Here is a 21,864-nt window from a genome sequence, read left to right on the forward strand (position 1 = left end):
GGTTTTCTCTCTTTATGGTTTTTCCATTACACCTAACTTTGTGCTATTTTTGGTGGTGTTCATTCGATAAGTTTTGTGTAGGGAAAATCCTAACATTTCGTGGCTAGTGTTTAGATGGTGATTGTTCTTTTTATTCTTGGCCCAGGGGAAGGGCGAGAATCAGTGGGAACTCCTGTAGCGATCTGAACGTTAGGGGTTTTCATTATCGGTAAGTTTATGAATACGTGTTGGATATTGCAAAGTTCAGATTGTGGGTTAATTTCGTTAATGTTCGTAATTATTGATTGAATTTGAGTGTTGGGTATTCTAATTTTTAGGTACAGTTGGCCTCAGGAGTGTTTTTGCTTCAAACGATACCAAGTGTCTTCCCGAAACGCAGAAAAATGATCGTCGGTGAACGCTGAAAAACCTTACTATCGATACAACACGTGTGTGTGGTTTTCGTGTGGTAGGCTGTGTGTGAGAACATGGCCGTGTTGTCGAAGAAGGTATGGCCGTGCACAACACATGGCCTTGTGGTGGATCGAGTGTGGCCATATGGGCCACACGGGCTAGCTGAGTTGGGCGCATGGGCCCACACGGGATGACACACTGGCATGTGGATTCTTGGGCCAAGCCATGTGGGACACACTGGCAAGGCCAATCTAAATGTATGGGCCCACCGGGCATGTGGGCCCATGTTTCTGTAATCTTTCCTAGGGTTGTACGGGTCGCCTCGATTGACTGTGGGCCTACTGTACGGTTAGTAAGGGCTAACTATACCCTAAATTGTATGCTAAAACATTCTGATAGACTAAACTGTGTAGGATATTAAATGTATGCCTGAATATATATTGATGTATGTGTATCTAATATTTGTATTAAGCATGTTGAGCATGTTAAATTTGCATCTGATTTCCGTATCTGTTATTGGGGTGGGGGTTTATATATATGGAGGAAGTATCTGATAGGCGTTAATCGCTTATATTCTAGGAGCTTGGCTGCATATACATTCTGATACATGTCTTAATGGCACAATGTGGTGTATAAGGATGGGTGGGTGTTTCAAACCCCAAATGGTGTGATGGGATAGTCAAAGATGGTGTGTAGAGGATGGGGGTAGGACTTATGCATATTTGTATCTGTAACCTGAATCTAGATTTGATTCTGAATCTAGAACTGTATCTGCTTCTGACTATGTCTCTAAATTTGTATGGTTGTATGCTTAATTTTTGTGGGTTGCACACTGAGTTTATGTAAATTCACATCTATTTTTTGTTCTTTCAGGTAATCTACAAATGTAGGCAGATCGGTGCAGCAGAGTCTTATGGTGACCACTAGTTCACAAACTGAGCTAATTAAGGGTTTGGCTTATTTACTTTAAAGGTTATTTCGGGAGTTTTGTATTAACTAGACTTTTTGGACAGTTTAAATTTTTATTTGGTTCTAGTTATGTTTTAACTTTTATAGCGACAGTTGACTAAAATTACAATTTTACAAAATCAAAGGTTTTTCCCGAAAGTACGAACAGGATTTTTTTCAAAATATAACAGCTTTAAAAGCTTCGCTGTAAAAATTATTTTGGTAAGTGACTTGATTAAATAACGTTATCAGTATAAAACATGAATGATTTATCGAAACAACACTGTTTTCAAAACTCATTCCTTGGGACATCACTAGATTCGACCATATCGTCTAGGCCAGGTTTGGGGTGTTACATTTCGTGGTATCAGAGACAGCTTGCAAAACTTGGCTATGAATTTTGGGTTCCAAAATTGTGTTCCAAAAAGAATTGGTTTCTTTTAAATGATTTGAATAATTGAGGAAATATGTGGTACACCAAGTCTCAGACGTCGATCTAAGTAAGTATATTTGTATTTAAATTAAACTGTTCTGAAAAGTTGTAGTTAGTACTTTCTGAAACTGTACTGAATAGGTAGAAACTGAAACTTCTGAAAACATCTCTGAACTACTAATAAATTATGCATAAAATATTTGTTAATAAATAATTGGAACTGATGCATAAAATTCTGTAATGTACATAAAATTCGAATTACACTATGAGTGCCCATGGAACCCGCGGACGTGGTACTTGTGGCCATGGTAGAGGCCATAAGGGGCTCGAACTGAGCCTTCCTCTTTGGGAAGTATACCAAATTTGGATACGAGTAAGACACCAGTTTCGCCTGCTACCGAGACTAGGTCTTAGAGTCTTTCGGCTAGGGACGACACACTGTTTCAAGCAATATTGAGGATCTTGGAGAGGGTCATTAGACCCCATTCTCGAGCTGAGGGCCATGGGTCGGTAATTGACCAACTCCGGTCTAATGGTACTGAGCTATTTAGTGGTGTCACTAAAGTCGCCCCAAGTGTGGCCGAGTACTGGCTGGAAGCCACCGAGAGGATTATGAATGGCTTAGACTGTACTCCTGAGCAGAAATTTAAGGGGGCAGTCTCCTTACTTCGTGACGAGGCATACTAATAGTGGTTAACGGTTGAGGAGGGTACTCAGCCTGATTGTCTAACTTGGTTCTTCTTTAATATCACCTTCTAGAGTAAGTACGTGAGGGAGAGCTATGTTGATGCTTGTAAGCGTAAGTTCATGAATCTCACGCAAGGTGATAGATCAATAGCCGAGTATGAGGCTGAATTTCTGAGATTGAGTCGCTACGCTCGAGGCATGGTGGCGTCTGAGTATGAGAGGTGTGTTCGGTTTAAGGATGGGTTAAGAGACAGTTTGAGGGTACTGATTGCTCCATAGAGGGAGAGAGAGTTTGATGTTTTGGTTGAGAAGGCAAAGATCGCCAAGGATGTTAAGCGCGTAGAGTGCCAGAATAGGGACAAAGATAGTGGCAAGAACAAGAGGGATTTGGAGCCCTCTAGTTCTGTGCAGAAGCCTAATAAAAAGGCCAGATCCGATGGGCCAGTTAGAATAAGGTTCCCTACTGCTCCTATTGGAATTCAATCGTGTAGTAACTGTGGTAGGCGTCATTCGGGTGAGTGTTGGAGGAGGATTGGGGCTTATCTAAGGTGTGGGTCATTAGAGCACCGTATTAAAGACTGTCCACAGTGGGCAGATTAGATGCAAGCTGAAGCTCCGGGTTCTATGCAGCCTCAGAGAGTAGTTCAGCAGCCACCTAAGGGTCGTGGAGTGGCTAGGGGTGGTAATGGTTTAGGCCGTAGACAGAGAGCACTGAGCAGAGGTGCTAGTCAGACAGAGGTGAGGCAGCCTACACTTGTTTATACTGCTCGACGTCAAAAGGACAGAGATGCTCCAAATGTTATCACTGATATGTTCTTAATTTCTGATGTACATTATACTGCTTTGATAGTCATAGGTTCTACACATTCCTATGTAGCTAACTCTGTATCTGATAACTTAAAGGTTTCTGTTAAGAGGGTTTCTGTTGAGAGCACTTCTAGTAAGGTTACCGTACTGAGTCCGTTGGGGTAGTCTGTTTGGGTCAGTAAGCTCTATGAGACGTTCTGTTAGAGGTGTAAGGGATTGTTTTTCTAGCTGATCTGATAGAGCTTCAGTTTGGGGAGTTCGACCTAATTCTAGGCATGGATTGGTTGGTCAAGCACTGAGTTAGTTTGGAATACGCGACTAAGAGGATCGTTCTAAGAATCGAGGATGATAAAGAGGTGGTCGTGATCAGCGAGCATCGAGATTATCTGTCCAATGTGATCTTCGTTCTTATGGCTAAGAAACTAGTTCAAAAAGGTTGTGAGGTGTATTTGGCTTACATCAGTCTATCTGCTTCTCGAGACTCTTTTATTGGGGATATCAAAACTATAAGGGATTTTTTGGATATTTTTCCTGAGGAGTTACTGGGTTTTCCTTCGAATCAAGAAGTTGAGTTTGGGATTGAGCTTCTTCCGGGTACAGCTTCGGTGTCCATCGTTCCTTACCCTGGGGTACAAAAAGAGATTACGGAGCTTAAGGCTCAACTTCAAGAACTTCTAGATCATGGATTCATCTATCTTAGTGTGCCTCTGTAGAAGGCACCAATTTTGTTTGTTAGGAAAAAGGATGGGACCATGAGGATGTGCATTGATTATCAGTAACTGGATAAGTTGACCTTGAAGAATAAGTATCCGCTTTCGAGGATCGACGACCTGTTTGATCAGTTCTGAGGGGTTTTAGTATTTTCTAAGATTGATCTTCGATCTGGTATCATCAGTTGAGAGTTAAGGAAACTGATGTTCATAAAATAGCATTTAGGATTCAATAAGGACATTACTAGTTCTTAGTTATGCCTTTTGGTCTGACGAATGCTCCAGTCCCATTCATGGATCTGATTAACCGAGTGTTTCAGCCTTATCTGGAACAATTCGTGGTGGTCTTAATCGATGACATGCTGGTTTACTCTAAGACTGAGGATGAGCATGATAAGCATCTTAGAGTAGTGCTTCAGATACTCTGAAAAAAGTAGCTCTATGCCAAGTTGAGCAAGTGCGACTTCTGGTTGCGAGAGGTAACTTTTCTAGGGCACATGGTTTCTACTGAAGGGATTTAAGTTGATCCTTGAAAGATTGAGGTTGTGCTTGACTGGAAACAGCCTAAGAACGTGACTGAAATCTACAGTTTTCTAGGTCTGGCGGATTATTATCGGCACTTTATTGAGGGGTTCTCTCTTATTGCAGCTCCTTTGACTAAGCTTTTGCGAAAAAGAGATCCTTTTGTTTGGACTGATACGGAACAAACGAGCTTTGAGAAACTCAAGTCTGTTCTAATTCAGGCTCATGTTCTAATACAGCCTGTATCTGGTAAGGAGTTTGTGGTGTACAGTGATGCATCGAACGTCGGTTTGGGGTGTGTGCTGATGCAAGATGGTAAGATAGTGACTTATGTATCCCGGTAGCTTGAGACACATAAGGGAAACTATCTGACGCATGGTCTCGAGTTGGCTGCAATGGTCTTTGCGTTTAAAATTTGGAGGCGCTATCTGTATAGTGAGAGGTGTATTATCTACACTAATCATAAGAGCCTCAAGTACCTCCTCACTCAGAAGGAGTTAAATCTTAGGCAGCGTCGATGCATTGAGTTGCTTAAGGATTATGACTGCACGATAGAGTACCATCCCGGTAAGGCTAATGTGGCAGCCGATGCTCTCAATCGTACAGCGATGACTGATCTGAGGGTGTTGTTCGCTCGTCTTAGTCTGTTCAAATATGGGAGTTTGTTAGCTGAATTGCAAGTTAAGCCAACTTGGATTGATCAGATTCGTATTAAACAGACGAGGGATAAGTCTCTGGGTTTGCGATTTCGTCAGGTTGAAAGTGGCAGCACTTCGAATTTTGGGTTGAATAGTAATAGAGTTCTATGTTTCTGAGGGCAGATTTCTGTGCTGAACAATTCGGATTTGAGACAGTCAATTCTGAGGGAGGTGCATAGTAGCCCTTATGCTATGCATCCTAGTCGTAATAAGATGTATCGCGATCTCTGTGAGTAGTACTGGTGGCCGGGTTTGAAGCATGAGGTTATAGATTTTGTGGCTCAATGTTTGACATGCCAGCAGGTTAAGGCTGAGCACCAGTTGCCTTCGAGTTTTTTCAGTCAGTCAAGATTCCCTTATGGAAATGAGAACGTGTGACGAAGGATTTCGTTAGTGGGTTGCCATTGACACCCACTAAGAAGAACTCTGTTTGGGTCATTATGGATCGATTGACCAAGTCTACTCACTTCATTCAGGTTCGGACAGGCTATTCTTTACAGATGTTAGTGAAGCTCTATATTTCTGAGATTGTGAGACTGCATGAGGTGCCTGTTTCGATCATTTCTAATAGAAATCCTCGCTTCACATATCGATTCTGAAAGAAATTACACGAGGCTCTGGGTTCAAGATTTGACTTCAGTACTGCGTTCCATTCTCAGACCGATGGTCAATCTGAGAGGGTGATTCAGATACTGGAGGATATGTTTCGAAGTTGTGTAATTAATTTTTGTGGTAGTTGGGAGGATTATCTGTCGCTAGCTGAGTTCGCTAACAATAACAGTTTCCAGGCTAGCATTCAGATGGCACCTTACGAGGTGTTATATAGTCTTAAGTATCGTACTCTGTTGTGTTAGACTGAGTTGGGTGAACGTCAAATTTTGGGTCCTGAGTTGGTTTATGAGACAGAAGACAAGGTTAGGCTGATTCGGGATCGTCTGAAAGCGGCTTTTGATAGGCAGAAGTCTTATACGGATCTGAAGAGGCATGATATTAAGTACTCTGTGGGGGACTTTATGTTTTTTAAGGTTTCTCTGTGGAAGAAGGTTCTGAGATTTGGTCGTAAGGGCAGGCTGAGCCCTGGGTTTATTGGGCCGTATCGGATTCTAAAGCATGTGGGATCGATCACTTATCAGTTGGAGCTACCTCTAGAGTTAGACTATATCGTTGATGTATTTTACATTTTGATGTTGAGCCGGTATCGGTCTAATCCATCTTACATTGTTCCTTTTGAGGAGATCGAGGTTAGACCAGACTTAACTTTTGTGGAGGAGCCAGTTCAGATTTTGGAGCGTGATGTTAAGACTCTGAGGAGGAAATCCATTCCGTTACTAAAGGTTCTATAGCGGAATCATGGTACTCAGGAGGCCATGTGGGAACCTGAGGACTCGATGTGTTAGCAGTATCCTCATCTGTTCTAATCAGGAAAATTTCAAGGTCGAAATTTCTTTTAGGGGTAGAGTTGTAATGCCCCAAATAACTTATTTCTACTTTTATAGAATCTGACATAACTGTGTATCTGCTTCAGTGGTTAAATGCTCTGGGTGTGTATGTGTGAGGCATCGAGTTCAAGTCTCACATTTGCCAAATTTTGTTAATTTTGGATTTAAGCCTTACCTCTGTTCAGTGGGCTTATTACTAATTACCTGTAATTTCATATTAGAATGAGCCTGTTGGTGCAAGTGGTAATGAGTTTGTATGATTGAAGAGTCTTATGTTCGAATCTCTGCGCAGGCATGGGTATTAATTTTTACTAGTTGCTTGAGAGAGTATCGGTAGAAATAAGATTTTAAGTAATGGTTGTTAGTAGGATTGTAGGGTGGAATTTGAGGGAAATCCTAATAACTAAATCAGGTTTTATTTTTATCTTTTGTTCTCAAAAATTTATCTCTCTTCTTGATATTTAGTTTCCTTGCTCATTTACTGAATTTTTCTTGGTTTTCTCTCTTTTCGGTTTTTCCATTATGCCTTATTTTATGCTATTTTTGGTGGTATTCATTCGGTAAGTTTTTTGTAGGTAAAATCTTAACGTTTCGTGGCTAGTGTTTTGATGGTGATTGTTCTTTTTATTCTTGGCCTAGGGGAAGGACAAGAATCTGTGGGAACTCTTGTAGCAATTTGAACGTTAGGGGTTTTCGTTATCGGTAAGTCTATGAATACGTGTTGGGTGTTATGATTTTTAGGTGCGGTTGGCCTCAGGAGTGTTTTTACTTTAAACGATACTAAGTCTGTTCTTGAAATGCAGAAAAACAATCATCGACAAAGGTCATAAAACCCTAATGTCGATGCCACACGGGCGTGTGGTCACCTCTTTGGTAGGCCGTATGCGAGAACACGACCGTGTGGTCGACGAAGGCATGGCCGTGCATAACACACGACCTTGTGGTGGCTTAAGTGTGGCCGTGTGGGCTACACGGGCTAGGCCGAGTTGGGCGTGTGGGCTACATGGGCATGTGGGCCCATACGGGCGTTTAAATTCTTGGTCCACATAGGCAATGCCAATCTGGGCGTGTGGGTCATACGGGTATGTGGGCCCATGTTTTTGTAATCTTTCCTAGGGTCGTACAAGTCACCTCGATCGACTGTGAGCCTATTGTAGGGTCAGTAAGGGCTAACTATACCCTAAATTGTTTGCTAAAATATTCTGATAGACTGAACCATGTAGGATACTAAATGTATGCTTGAATATATATTGATGTATGTGTATCTAATATCTATATTAAGCATGTTGAGCATGTTATATCTATATCTGATTTTTGTATCTGTTATTGGGATGGGGGTTTATATGTATGGAGGAAGTATCTGATAGGCGTTAATCGCCTATATTCTGGAAGCTTGGCTGCATATACATTCTGATACGTGTCTTAAAGGCACAATGTAGTGTGTAAGGATGGGTGGGTGTTTTAAACCCCCACATGGTGTGATGGGATGGTCGGGGATGGTGTGTAGATGATGCAGGTAGCACTTATGCATATTTGTATCTATAAACTGAATCTGGATCTGATTCTAAATCTGGAACTGTATCTGCTTCTGACTATATGTCTAAATTTGTATGCTTGTATGGTTAATTTTTGTGGGTTGCATATTGAGTTTACGTAAACTCACATCTGTTGTTTGTTCTGTTCAAGTAATCCACAGATTTAGGTGGATCAGTGCGGCAGAGTCTTGCGGTGACCACTAGTCCACGAACTGAGCTAATTAAGGGTTTGGCTTATTTACTTTAAAGGTTATTCGGGATTAATTGTACTCTTTGGACTGTTTAAATTTTTATTTGGTTTTGGTTATGTTTTAACTTTTATAGCGACGTTGGACTAAAATTACGATTTTACAAAATCAAAGGTTTTTCCCAAAAGTACAAACTGGATTTTTTTCAAAATATAACAGTTTTAGAAGCTCCGCTGCAAATATTGTTTTCATAAGTGAATTGATTAAATAATGTTATTAGTAATAGCTATAAAACTTGGATGATTTATCGAAAAAACACTGTTTTCAAAACTCATTCCTTGAGACATCACCAGATTCAGCCATATCGTCTAGGCCAGGTTTGGGGTTACAAATATTAACTGTTTGGGAATTAATTTGGTTAAAATGAATTTTAAAAATGAGATTTGATTTGAAAATAATTTCAAATTTGGTTTTAATTGAAAAACAATGACCAATTTGGAAAATTGAGGAAACTGTAGGTGGTCAAAGGGGAAAATGCCCAATTTTTAAAATTTGGTTGGTTATTTAAAGCACCCATCGTCTCCTTCTCTCTCATTCTTCATCTCTTCAAAAAATTTTCCAAACACGAATTCTTGTTTTTCTCTCGAAATTAGTTCATCCTTTTTTTTTCAAGATCTCCAAACACAAAATCTTCTTTCAATATCAAAGAATACTTAAGTTTTCAACCTCAATTTCTCTAAAGTTCTTCATACGTTCAAACTCGAATTAGCTCTATAGCTCATCAATTTTGCAAAATTAAGGTAGCATTATGAATTTTCTTAACCAAATGGAGTGTGTTGCTATTTCAAATCGAGTTTTAATCGATTAAATTATGATTTCAATAGATTAATTGATTTTACATTGATTTTAAGCTTGAAAATGGTGAATCTTATTTTATCAAGTTAAAGTATTGTTTTAAAACTAGTTTCAACTTTCTTTATCCTATTAGAAGGTTTTTAATCCTAATTTAATAAATCTGTAAGTAATATTGAAAGATTTGGATGATCTCTTCACTCTAAAGCTCTTTTGGCTTGATTTTTTCGAAAAATGAAATCCATGTGATTGAAAAAATTGAAGGTTTAAATATTTAATTAGATGATATTTAGGAAGATTAGGATCAAAATTAAGGTTTAGAAACAAGATTTGAGTGGTGAAATCATATTTTCGACAAAACTAGCTAAGTTTTCGGTATAGAGATCTAGAGGCTTTAATATGTGATTCCAGAATTAATTAATCTTGTTTGTTGTTGTTTGTAATGCCTTTGTAATGTGTTTGATGTGTTTGTAAAGTGTCAACTCATTTAGGAGCCTCTACAAGCAAGGACAAAGGCAAACAAAAACTAACTTGAGCTTTGTTGTGGAAGCTAGTTGTTAAGGTGAGTGATCTTGTGTGCTATAGTTAATGCACAAAATAGTGAGTTAAAGAGGGCTTAGTGATCAAAATTGTCAAATCTAAGTCCTAAAAGTAAGTGTTCTTACTTAAGCTTTGATTAGTTGATAAACAAGTTTATTTGTGTAGTGGAATGCTCAAGTGTGTGATGTGATTATATATATTTTGAATATTCCTTATAGATAGCTGGTATTATGCACAGCCTCTGATATGAAAGTGAATTTGGCTCAATGAGCAAAATTTTAGCACTTGTAGTGTAATATATGAACATGTGTTAATTGTTTGAACATGGTAAAAGATTATAAAGTGTGAATGTGCATAAAACAAAAAATGTATGAGTGTTATGGATATATTGGCCTTTTGAACCTTTGAAAACATTGGATATAGTTTGCATGCCATAGGATTTGATTACTTATTTATATGTTTTGTTATTGGGACATGTGGAGGGATAAAGGAATCTAGAGCATTACTCCATTCATAGGACATGTTGGTATGTTGGAGAGTGTTAGATTCATGCTACACTTACTTGGGACATGTAAACTCTTTTGAGTCATGGTGTGATGGAGATCCGTATATCCAATGAGAGTATTTGATATGCATTTTCATCCTCACAAGTTGTCAATGCATCATTATGGTATGGTATTTGATGATGCTATGTGATAAGTGTGTTTAGCATGCTTGTTTTAACTCCTATGTTTATGATTTATTGTACCATCTTGAATACTCACTGATCTTGGTGAAGCTCACACTCTTTTGTGTCTAATTTTGTATAGAAATAGTTTGTGTGGAGTGGTGAGGTGAGCAAGGTGGTGATCCAAAGGCAAAGGCATTTTGATTGTGCATGTGAGATGGTTTTTAGTTCATAAGGGATGACAATGTGGGTTTAAATTTGAGGGACTAGACTTTACTTTTGTTTTGGATTTGTAAATGGATTTTCCATGGATTGATTAAAGACTTTTATAATTGTTTTGGTGGATGTTTTAATTGCTTGGATGATTGCATGATGTATTCTAGATGAATGCTTAGTTTAATTGTTGAGTATCATCATGTGATTTATTGATTTATGGTTAAAATAGATTAAATGATATGTTGAAGGCTTGGGCATGTGCAAAATAACCAAATGGCAAGATATGTACATCTATTGCACTTTAAGTTGTCTTATATGCAAATTTGGTATGTTGAGTAATCTGATTTGAGACTTTAGAAAAGCATGAAGCATAGGTGGTTGATTTGGATACCAAAGCATGTTAATGAATGATTTTGTGTAGTTAAGCATGATTAACATGTTTTATGTAAGTTATATGACATGTTAAAATAGGGAAAATAGCATGAAATCTCGATTTGGTATATATACTTTAGTGTCAAAAAGCCTAGTGCAAATGCTACAATTTTTCTACACTTTTCTCAGTAAATGTCACGGTGAGCTGTATAGGATATCGCAAAAAGGGCTCGATGTGGCGGTGTGAGAATCGCGTGGTCGCGACACGACGTTCAGAGAGTTTTGGGCATGTTCTGAATCTATTGTAAATAAGTCTTAATCTTTACACAATAAATTTAGAGGCCTTAAACACCACTAAACGCTTCGAAAATTTACATGACATGGATTTAAACATTAAATTTCAATATGTTAATTTCAATTTCTTAAAATGGTTTATCTGGATATTTTGCTAAATTTATGATTTAGTCCTTAAACTTCATTTTGTAATTAAATGAGTTTTAAATGTCGTTTAAAGCTACATTTTTCAAAAATGGTTTCAAATAAAATGCCCAAGACACTAAATAAATCAAATTTCATGAATTACGACTTTTGCTTCTAATGTGTAAAATGATGATTTTACCTCTGTTTATATTTTGTTGTATTATGTTAGTCGAAGCATGATTTAGGTTGGTATGTCTAAATGTTCTTGATTAGGCATAATTTGATGGTGTGATGGTTGGTTTTATGGTGTGTTTGGTTAACCAGTAAGGAGAGTCACATAAGTGGCTAATGTGACGTTCCAGATTTGGGTCAGTCCGTTCCGGCTGAGCTTGGAGCGCCACAAAAATTATCCAGTTAAATAGCTTGTTGTGTTTCATCGTAAAATGAGGTAGGATGTTGTTTTAGTACCAAAGAACTTACTAAGAATTTGTAATGTTTACTCCATTGTTTCCTTTTTCCCTGTATACTACTGACTTGCAGAATGTGTCAGGTGGATTGTCAAGAAGCTCACACTATCATGTTGTTGTTTCGGTAAGCTTTTAATCGTTTAAAGCTCAATTTTGTGGCATGTATATAGGTGATTCAGTTTTGGTCAATCATGAATGTTGATACTTTGGTTCTTAAATGTGGTTTTTATTTTGAATGATTATATGATGTGTATATAGGTTGTGTCTTGAGATAATGTATTTTGAAGTTTAAGTAATGAAGTTGTAAAGTTGGATTTGGGTCATAAGTAATGTTGTTCTTAAAGGCTATTTGGCATGTTGATGTAATGAATGGTATAAGGATGTTTAGTTGATGTGTGCTTATCCTTGAATCATGGAAGATTATGAAATGGTAATGCTTTGATGAATGGTTGCTTACTAGATATATTTTATGTTCTAAATCATGTATGATTGTATGGAAATTAAGGCTTGGATGCATTTTATATGTTATAAGGTTAGTTGTTTGCTTGAGATTTATATGGTCAATATTGGTTTGTGTTAAGGCATGTTTTAAGTTTGTTAAAAGGTAGGGTTTGGAATGGTAAAATGCACAATTGTAATATATATGCTTATATGTATGGTTGAACTTTACAATTGAACCATGGTGGTTTTATAATTGATGGATGTTTGGCTAAGATTTGGAATTTGTTTGTGATGGTGTCAAAATGACATATTGGTTAGGCACTTTTAGGTTGAACTATTCCATGTTTATGTTTGGTTTGGGGATGTGAATTGAACATGATTGTATAGTATCATTTTATGCCTTTGCGAATTACCTCTTTGAATTGATTGAAACATGGCTTAAATGGAGTGAATTTAGGTCACACGGGTTATCACATGACTATGTATCACACACGGTTTGGTGACACGGTCGTGTGCTACAGGTATCTAAAGTGCATGATTTATGACACGACACTAGTTAGTTACACGGCTCATCCACACGGCTGTGTGACTTTTGTTGAATTTATATACTTTGGTCCACATAGTCTTAGTAAGTTACACAGTCTGGATACAAGACTGTGTGACTCATATTTACATGGCTTCAATCTTTTACACGGTTAGAATACACGACTTGACCACACAACTATGTAACCCCTATTTTACATCTTTTCCTTTTAATTTGTAAAAAGTTTCGAATTAGTCCCTGTTGCTTCTGAATTGATTTTAGAGCTTTCGTAAGCTCGATTTAAAACTAAACTTATATGCAAAACATGTTTTGTTCGAATGATTGAGATTTAATGAATGTTTGGATGAATCTTGATTTAATTTCACATGTTCCTATTCTGTTTCTTTTACTGTAGCAACCCATAACCCGATTCTAGCATCAAGGACGGGTGAGGGGTGTTATCCTATCCTAAAATCAACAAGAAAACACAAAATCTCTCTCTAATGAAAATGTTTAAAACAAAATTTTGAGAGTTAAAATAAAGAGGAGATGACGAAAAATTACATTACCTAAACGATTGTAATCTAGAAAACTCAAGAATCAAACCCCTTCCTATTAACAATGTTTTTCACGAAAATAAGGAAATGGAAAGAAAAATGAGAAATTATGCCTTCAAGAACTGAAAAAATGAGAATTTTTAGTGAAAATCTTACCTACAAAACTTGATTAAATGATATTGAATAAAAGATAGAGTTTTGATCATAAATGGATTTGTAAAATCGTGAGAAATGAGAGACTCAACCATTTCCTCCAAGCAAAACCATCTAATGGATATATTGCCAAGGTACCTTTGGTTTAATAACGTATTAAGGACTCCTTCCGTAACTACTTCTATCTGTTAAGCATAAGACATTTACCACTAAAATTTTATCCTTTTTTATAAAATAGTCCATATCTCAATATTCTAATTTCTTTATTCCCCAACTAATTTAAACTAACTACTAATTATTAACTACAATTAATGAATTATAAAATCAACTCGATACGAAGGTTTCAAAACTAGACTTGTGGTTAAATCGGTCAGACCACCGATTCACTAGTCTAACTAGTTCAATTAAAAATCATTAAAAATTAATTAAAATTTTAAAAATTAGTTCAACTAATCCATATGGGTTCGCAAGTTAATTAATCCAATCTCTTGTTTCTGACTAATTCCCTATCCAACCGACTAGATCTAATTTCGAAAATCATGCATAATTCATTTTTGAAAACCTCTCAGATTAACTTCCCAAAACATCCCAATTTTTAATTTCAAATTTTTTTTCATTTTTCGACATTTAAAAATTTAGGCCATTATAATTTTATGAAAAATCATACAAACACTAAAAAAATTAAATTTTCTAAAAAATAAATTCATTTTTTAAAAATCATTTTCTAAAAGTTATTATCAATAAAACAAACATGTAATTGAGTAAATAATATGAAATTAACCAAAACTATCTTTAATCAAATTGTGCTAACCCCTAAATTTGATTTAAAGGAAAACCGTGCTCAAGCTTGATTCTAACCTGCAAGGTCCGTTGGTTTTACAGTTCAAATATTGAAATTATTAAAAATAAAAAGAAAAAGAAAAAACTCTTATCTAAAGTGAAATAAAATACACTTTAATGCATTTGAATCTATATCTTTTTTTACTGATAATAATAATATGAATCGAGTTAAATTACTAAATGAAAGATTTGGACAAGCATATTTCTATTATCCAAACTTAATTACGAGTAAATTTCATGAATTATAAAATTATTGCAATCAGTGTTCGCTATATACTATTTATCAAACAAAAATAAGTAAACCATTTCTAATTGTAAATTATAAAATATAATTCATATTCTAAATTACTTAAATGCTATTCCATGACAAAGAATATGGAGATGATACAACAAGGAAATGATCTAAAATACATTTTATTTTGAATTAATGGTTTGAATGCAATGATGCATAATAATTTTGTTCCATGTATATATATAATTTACCAGAATTTTATGAGAAAATATTTCCAGTATATATATATATTATATTATAGATTTAAAAGAAGTGTAGATTTGCATTTGGTTCAATATATGCTCGAAGTTGTCATTAGTTTTCTGGATAGGATGCGAATGCATGCCTTCGTAGGTTGTTTCAACGATTCCTTCATCTTTGGTTAATCTTTGAACCTGCTTCTTCACTTTGCATCCTTGGTGTGTACATCGATAATAGCTTCTGCACCCATTATATTATTATCATTAACAAATAAAACCATTCAATTCATTTTTATTTTATTAGAGGCAAACCTCATTCTTCATGCATATGCTGGCTTTGAAACAGTGAAGGATTCACATTCACACATTACTCCCTCAAATTAATAAAATTTATACACAGCATGACATCTACGGCTCATGCATGCATGGTTGGGTCAACAATACATACATTTTTGTACCATGTTGGATTTTTTTTTTATTGAGTAAAGTTCAAATTATAACTTACTTCTGTTACGACACTGCTTTAACTCAAATATTACTTGTACTATGTTACAAAACACCATGCCAAAACCAATCAAGACTCAGTGGCTTCCATCTGATGCCCAAAGAGAATTGCACGTTAGCATTTGGTGCTTTGGGCTGCAAACTATCTCTGTTTTTCTTTTTCTTTTTTTGGTTAAAATATGCGATAAATTAATCTACTCTTTGTGAATTTAATCTCCTTACTTTTCAAATTTTAAAATTCAAGTCCTACTATTAACACTATAAATCTTATTTTATTAAATTTAAGTTCATTACAATGTCATTTTTTAACTATATTACTACCAAGTGAGTATTTTTTTTATTTTAAAATGTCACACAAATAAATTTAATAGTATTAACAATTGGACTTAAATTTTAAAATTTAAAAAATAGAGGGATTAAATTCTAAAAAAATAAAATTACAAGAACTAAATTACTAATTTGTGAATTATGGCATATTTTATTTTATTTTTTCCAAATTTTTTTATGATCTTGAATTTGTTTATTTTTCCGTAATCAACTTAATGCTGGGTTAGGACTAAAACTGCAATATAAAAAAAGTTGATGGTACACCAATCACATATTAATTTATTTGAAATTATCCATCCTTTATCATTTAATCCTAAAACATTAGTTGCCGAGTGCGGACCAGACATTTGTACCTAAAAAGAAATACTTGTACTGTGTAATTAGCTGATAAATTAAAGTTTCTAAACAAGAAATTAGGATCAGTTGATTATTCCAGGATGGAAGGGATGAATTAATCTTTTTTATTTTTTCCAATTTGCGTTATAGTATATGGCATTGGTATCTTGACTTGATCAACAATGTCTGAACTAATTAGATATGCAATATATATTCCTAAAATTGAAGTCTTTAGGCGGAGCAGTGACTGATAGCAGTAAAAGTAAGGCAGAATGAGAGTACATACCTTGGGAATTTGCTGTTCTTAACAGCTTTATGCCCATATTTTCTCCATCTATAACCATCATCAAGTATATCAACTTGGCTTCTAGTTTGAAAAGCATATCTGGGTTTTCTTATCTTTTTATTTTCTCCCTTCTTCGTTTTACCGATTTTCACTTCACTTTCAGTCGTCGTTCCAACCAAGCTGTTGTTTTCGTTCGTCGCCCCACCAACTTTTATATCTGCCATTAGTCCCAATATCCCATCATTATCTTTGCCGCATTCGAATTCACTATAACCAAGCGAGCTCGTGAGGTTTAAGGACAAGGACGTCGATGAGGATGATGAAGTAGGGAAAAAACCCTGAAAATTTTCCATGTTAGTAGATAGAGAGAAAGAAAGCGATAGCTTTGGGGAGATGAATCCCTACTTATATATATACACACACTACGAAGAAGGAGAAGGAATTGAACAGTGAACGAAGATAAATGCTTTTTGTGAAAGTTAGACTTAGAGGCGAAAGAAAGAGAAACTTAAAAGAGGCTGGCGGCCCCTTGGTTACCCATGGCAGTCATCTCTCTTTATCTTATGTCTAGTATCGTAAACGGCACGTAATATATAATTATTATATAAATTTTTTATATATACGAAATACGGTTAATATAGATTTTAACCCCTGAACTAATATGTTTGTACTTAGTTGGTACCTCTTTTGACCTTATTAGTATCTAAACTTGTATTCTGTCAACTAAGTTAATACCTTTGTAATAACATCATTAGTTTGTATTGATGTGGTTTTTTTAGCCAACCTGATAATGTCACATGGTAGTCTCTCAATATGTCACGTGTCAAACACAAATTAGAAAATCTTTAAAAATATAAAAGTCCTTGAACCTTTTTAGAAAAAACAATTAAGTCCCTACTATTTTTTCACTCAATTGGATACTTAAATTGTCAAAATACATCAAAAAGGCCCTTAGATCGTTAACTTTAATGGTTGATTGTTAAAGTTAATGGCCTTCAATTTTTTTCTTTATTCAGTTATCTCCACCACCCATCATGTTGTGGTTGTGACATGTGGTGGAAAAATAATCAAAATCTATAAAAACAAAATTAAGATTTTATAAAAATACAGAAAATATACTTTTTTTTTAATATTAAAATATATATTTTTAAAAACTTTTTAAAATTTAGAAAGAATATTAAAATTATAAAAAAATAATAGAAAATTATTAATAACATTATAAAATATAAAAGGTTTATTAGTAAAAAGGAAAAACTTTAGCGAAAAATAAAAAAAATCAATTAAACTCTCAACAAAATTTAGCACTTAATTGAGCCTTTAAAAGATGAAAAATTAATCAATCAAGCCCTTCCATTAATGCTAACCAAGTTTGACTGTTAAGTTATGCTAACTTGGTTGATAGACTAACCGGACGACGACATGTGACAGCCACGTGTACATCATGTTGACGTAGCAAATATTTTTTAAAAAATAAAAAATCTAAAAAAATATTTAAAAAATAATTATTGGGCAATGTTTTTTTTAGGGATCAACATCAAAATTATACATGAACTTTAATTTAATGTGCAATACTATACATAAACTTTGATTTTGTGTGATTTTATATATGAAATTTTGATTTATTTAATTTTCAGAAATTACTGACAGCATATAGAAATTGTGATATTAATCCAATATAAAAATTAAATGTTTGTATTCATTTATTTAAATTTGTACAATTAAATCAAAATCGAAGTTTTATATGTATATATAAACCACAATTCAAGTTTCATGTATATGATTACACCAAATCAAAATTGATATATCTATGGGGCGTGCCTCGTATTTATCGGACAGTTTGTAGACACTTAATAAAGACAGAGGCGAAATAGGCACAACGTCGTGATGAAGGGCAACGTCATGAGAGGGATTTCGTGACAACACGATGAGTTCTCCAATTGACGGAGAGGCGACATCATGACGAGCATGCATAGAACGTCACGACGACACAACGTATTCCTCAAGTAATACAATCGCATTTTAACAACCAAACATGACTTCTTCTCTCAATTGAACTTTGAATACTTCACGGATATTTTAAGCATTTTAGCCATTTAAACTTAGCTTATTTAAAGGACCTTGTATTCCTATTCTGAAAGGCAATTAAAGATATAGTACTACATGATTTTTCTTTTGGGGGTGACAAGAAGTAGTCACAGATAAGTTTTAGTGAGAATTTTCGTGGTAATTATGGAGAAAATTTTGTACCCCTTTTGAGAGAACTCTATGAGAATTAAAGTTTTGTTTTCAAGTTTGCTCTATGAGAGTTAGGGTTTGTATTCAAGGTTTTGGGTAATGTAACACCCCGAATTTTGGGCCTAGAAGTTTTGGGTTATGAGTGTAGTGACAGTGGGAAGGTTGCACAAATGAGTTAAGTTGTGCTTTTTAGTGTTAGAATGGGCCTGCTGGTCTAGTGGTTGAGTGAGTGTTAGTGTACTTTGAAGTTCCGGGTTTTAGTCTTGCGTCCGCTCTCTGGATGAATTTTTTTCTTCTTCTTCTTCTTTTTAAGTTTTTATTCTACTACTTATTTTTATTTCATTTTATTTGATTTTAAATTATTTTATGATTTTATTATCTTTATTTTTATTTTTGGTCTATTTTTGGACGTTCTTCCTTCTTTTCTTTTTGGGGGTTTTCTCTGGCTTTTCTTTTGGGATTGTCGTGATTGATTAGGAAACGTTTCATCTGCGACCAGTAGAATTACGCTCCTCTGCCATCATCTCCTATCACATAACAGGTGTGGGATTAGAAACCTTGTCTTCTCATTATTATTTTTACAAAATTTATGTTTCGACATAGTTTGTTTATGTGTTAACCCGAAGTTTTTGGGTTCTAGACACTGGAAGTAAGGATAAACTGCCACTTGCTGATATATTTTTGATAGGACAAAGATTAGGGATGGTTTCGGGCTGTTTTGGGGATGGTTTTGTAACCTCCCCGACGACCACAAGAGGCACACGCCCGTGTGGATTTGGGCACTAGGGTTTCAGGCCAAATTGGGTGCCACACGGTCTGGCCATACGATCGTGTGTCTGATTTGGGGATTTTGTCAAAATTCACACAGCCACATCTCTTGGGCAAACGGGCGTGTGGGTTCGAGAATTAGGGTTTTAAAGATTTAGAGCCACACGACCTGGCCATACAGCCATGTGGCTGATTTGGGGATTTAGGGATCCCACACAGACATGTGTTTCGGAACACACGGCCGTGTCTAGTGGGCACACGGGCATGTGAGACCCTCACACGGCCGTGTCTTCCCTGCACCTTATTTTAGAAAATTTGGACAGTGAGTTACACGGCCTGTTCATACGGCCGTGTCCCTACTTCACACGGGCATGTGCCTCTGTCACACGGCCGTGTGCTACCCTTCACACGGGCGTTTGGACCCCTACACGGCTTGGATTGCTTCACACGACCGGAACAGACGGGCGTGTGGCCCTATCTCACCAAATAATGCTTTTAGATCAAACTTAAGTGCAATTGCAACTCTACGTGCTCCAACCCTCGGCTAAGCTTTACTGAGGTAATTATGACTCTGATCTGGGCTTGATATGTGTGTTATTTGTGTTTGGTTGTGTGATAAGCGTGATACTGAACTCGAGTTATGAGTGTGTACATGCATGATTCTGTAACTGACTGATTGGATGTGAATGTCTACTTCTGACTAATTACCTGAGACTGGTATTTTGATTGTATACATCTGACTGCATATATACATACATATGCATAAACTATATTGGCCGAGATTTTAAAGAGAAGGAAGATTGACTGAACTGGCAGCTGATCTACTGGTTACTGATAGTCCCAATACCCTAAGGGTCGAGGACTTTATCGATATTGGTATAGCGAATTACTGCATTGGACTGTACCATATGTACGTTAGCTACGCTACATACCTTTGACTGAACTGGCAGTTTTACTGCAACCTATCGGTATAGCGGATTACCGCATTGCACTGTGTCGTATGTTCGTTAGCTACACTACGTACCTTTGACTGAACTGGCAATTTTACTGCAACCTATCGATATAGCGGATTACCGCATTGCACTGTACCGCATGTACGTTAGCTACGCTACATACCTTTGACTGAACTAGCAATTTTACTGTAAGCTATCGGTATAACGAATTAAGCACTGCACTGTACCGTATGTACGTTAGTTACGCTACGTACCTTTGACTGAACTGGTAGTTTTACTACAACATATCGGTATAACGGATTACCACATGTACATTAGCTACGCTACGTACCTTTGACTAAACAGGCAATTTTATTGCAACCTATCGATATAGCGGATTACCGCATTGCACTCTACCGCATGTACTTTAGCTACGCTACGTATTACTATCTGATCGGGCAGTTTATATTGTATGTCTGTACTGCGATTAACTGCATTGCATAGTGCAGCTTATACGCCAGCTTTGCTGCGTAATATACGTGATTGGCAGTCTATCTGTATATTATTAGTCCCAATACCCAGAGGGTCGTAGATAATCCTGATAGCCATCGTTGCCGGGCAACTCGGGATGACATTAGTTAGAGTGTAGAGTTGGATGGGCCTAATGAGGTCCTAAGTGGAGTGATCGATGGGACGAGTTTAAAGCTCTTATGAGGAGTGATGGGGGATGGAGAGGTGTGTTGGTTGGATGGGTGGGTTTCTCGTAACTCAATTGCATTCATATGCATCATATTGACTGTTCGACTGAAATGTCTGATTGACTGTTCAATTGAAAGGCACTTGTGCCTATGAGAATTGTGCAGACTTTGACTGCAACTGTCTGACTAGATAGTTACTATGACTGTTTGAGGATTATTACTGCTGTGCCTGAATGGTACGTGAGACTGTGTGTGTCTGATTGACCCATATGACTGTAAAGTACATATGGTGTGTGTTTGATTTTGGGCGAATTGGCTCAACTTTCATCTGCCTGTTAGTATGTTCTGCTTCCGAACTGCTTCTAGTTCACTATTTTTGTTTTTGTAGTTTAATTGGTTTGTTCTCACACTAAGCTCGAGTAGCTCACCTCCTTTTTTGTTTCCCCTTTCAGGTACAGTTCTGGATTCTGTTGATGGGCTCAGTACGCGGAAGTTTCAGACAGTCTTGGAGGATTGAACTATAAGTTTAATTGCTATTTGGTTTTAGTTTGAACTGTAAAAGATTATAAGGTTGTGGTACAATTTTTGTTATATGCTATATTCGTATATTTTAGACTGGTATCTTTTCGGATAGAATTTTTAAAAACGATTATTGGTTTTTGGTTTGCGAGGAAATAAATGTTCTTAAGTAATAAAAGGGTTTATTTTTGTAAAATTTTCTTACGATCACTTCGGTTATCAATGTAGCATCCCAGATTCGGTCTAGACTTCTAGGTCGGGTTTGGAGTGTTACATGTAATATGCGTTTAGTACATTTAGATTTATTTTTTTATATTGTACTCTCATTTGTTTACTCATTTAGTAAAAAACTGAAGCTTTATTTGCCTGTAATTTTTATC

The 21,864-nt window shown here is 36.1% G+C and overlaps 2 protein-coding genes across 2 annotated transcripts; one reads left to right on the forward strand and one right to left on the reverse strand.

Annotated features, from left to right (window-relative positions):
• The first annotated feature begins 3,061 nt into the window (after positions 1–3,061).
• LOC107887630 (uncharacterized) lies at positions 3,062–3,981 on the forward strand. Its single transcript, XM_016811875.1, has 2 exons — positions 3,062–3,429; positions 3,573–3,981. The coding sequence occupies exons 1-2, from the start codon at positions 3,062–3,064 to the stop codon at positions 3,979–3,981; spliced, it is 777 nt and encodes a 258-aa protein (XP_016667364.1).
• A 10,825-nt stretch (positions 3,982–14,806) lies between these two features.
• On the reverse strand, positions 14,807–16,876 carry LOC107886364 (probable WRKY transcription factor 75). The gene is made up of 2 exons (XM_016810290.2): positions 16,333–16,876; positions 14,807–15,120 (listed from the first exon to the last, which is right to left on the reverse strand). The coding sequence occupies exons 1-2, from the start codon at positions 16,683–16,685 to the stop codon at positions 14,931–14,933; spliced, it is 543 nt and encodes a 180-aa protein (XP_016665779.1). The 5' UTR covers positions 16,686–16,876; the 3' UTR covers positions 14,807–14,930.
• Between the last annotated feature and the right edge of the window lie 4,988 nt (positions 16,877–21,864).

This window comes from Gossypium hirsutum, chromosome A03, assembly GCF_007990345.1.
Source record: "Gossypium hirsutum isolate 1008001.06 chromosome A03, Gossypium_hirsutum_v2.1, whole genome shotgun sequence".
In the NCBI taxonomy this organism is placed as follows: Eukaryota; Viridiplantae; Streptophyta; class Magnoliopsida; order Malvales; family Malvaceae; genus Gossypium; species Gossypium hirsutum.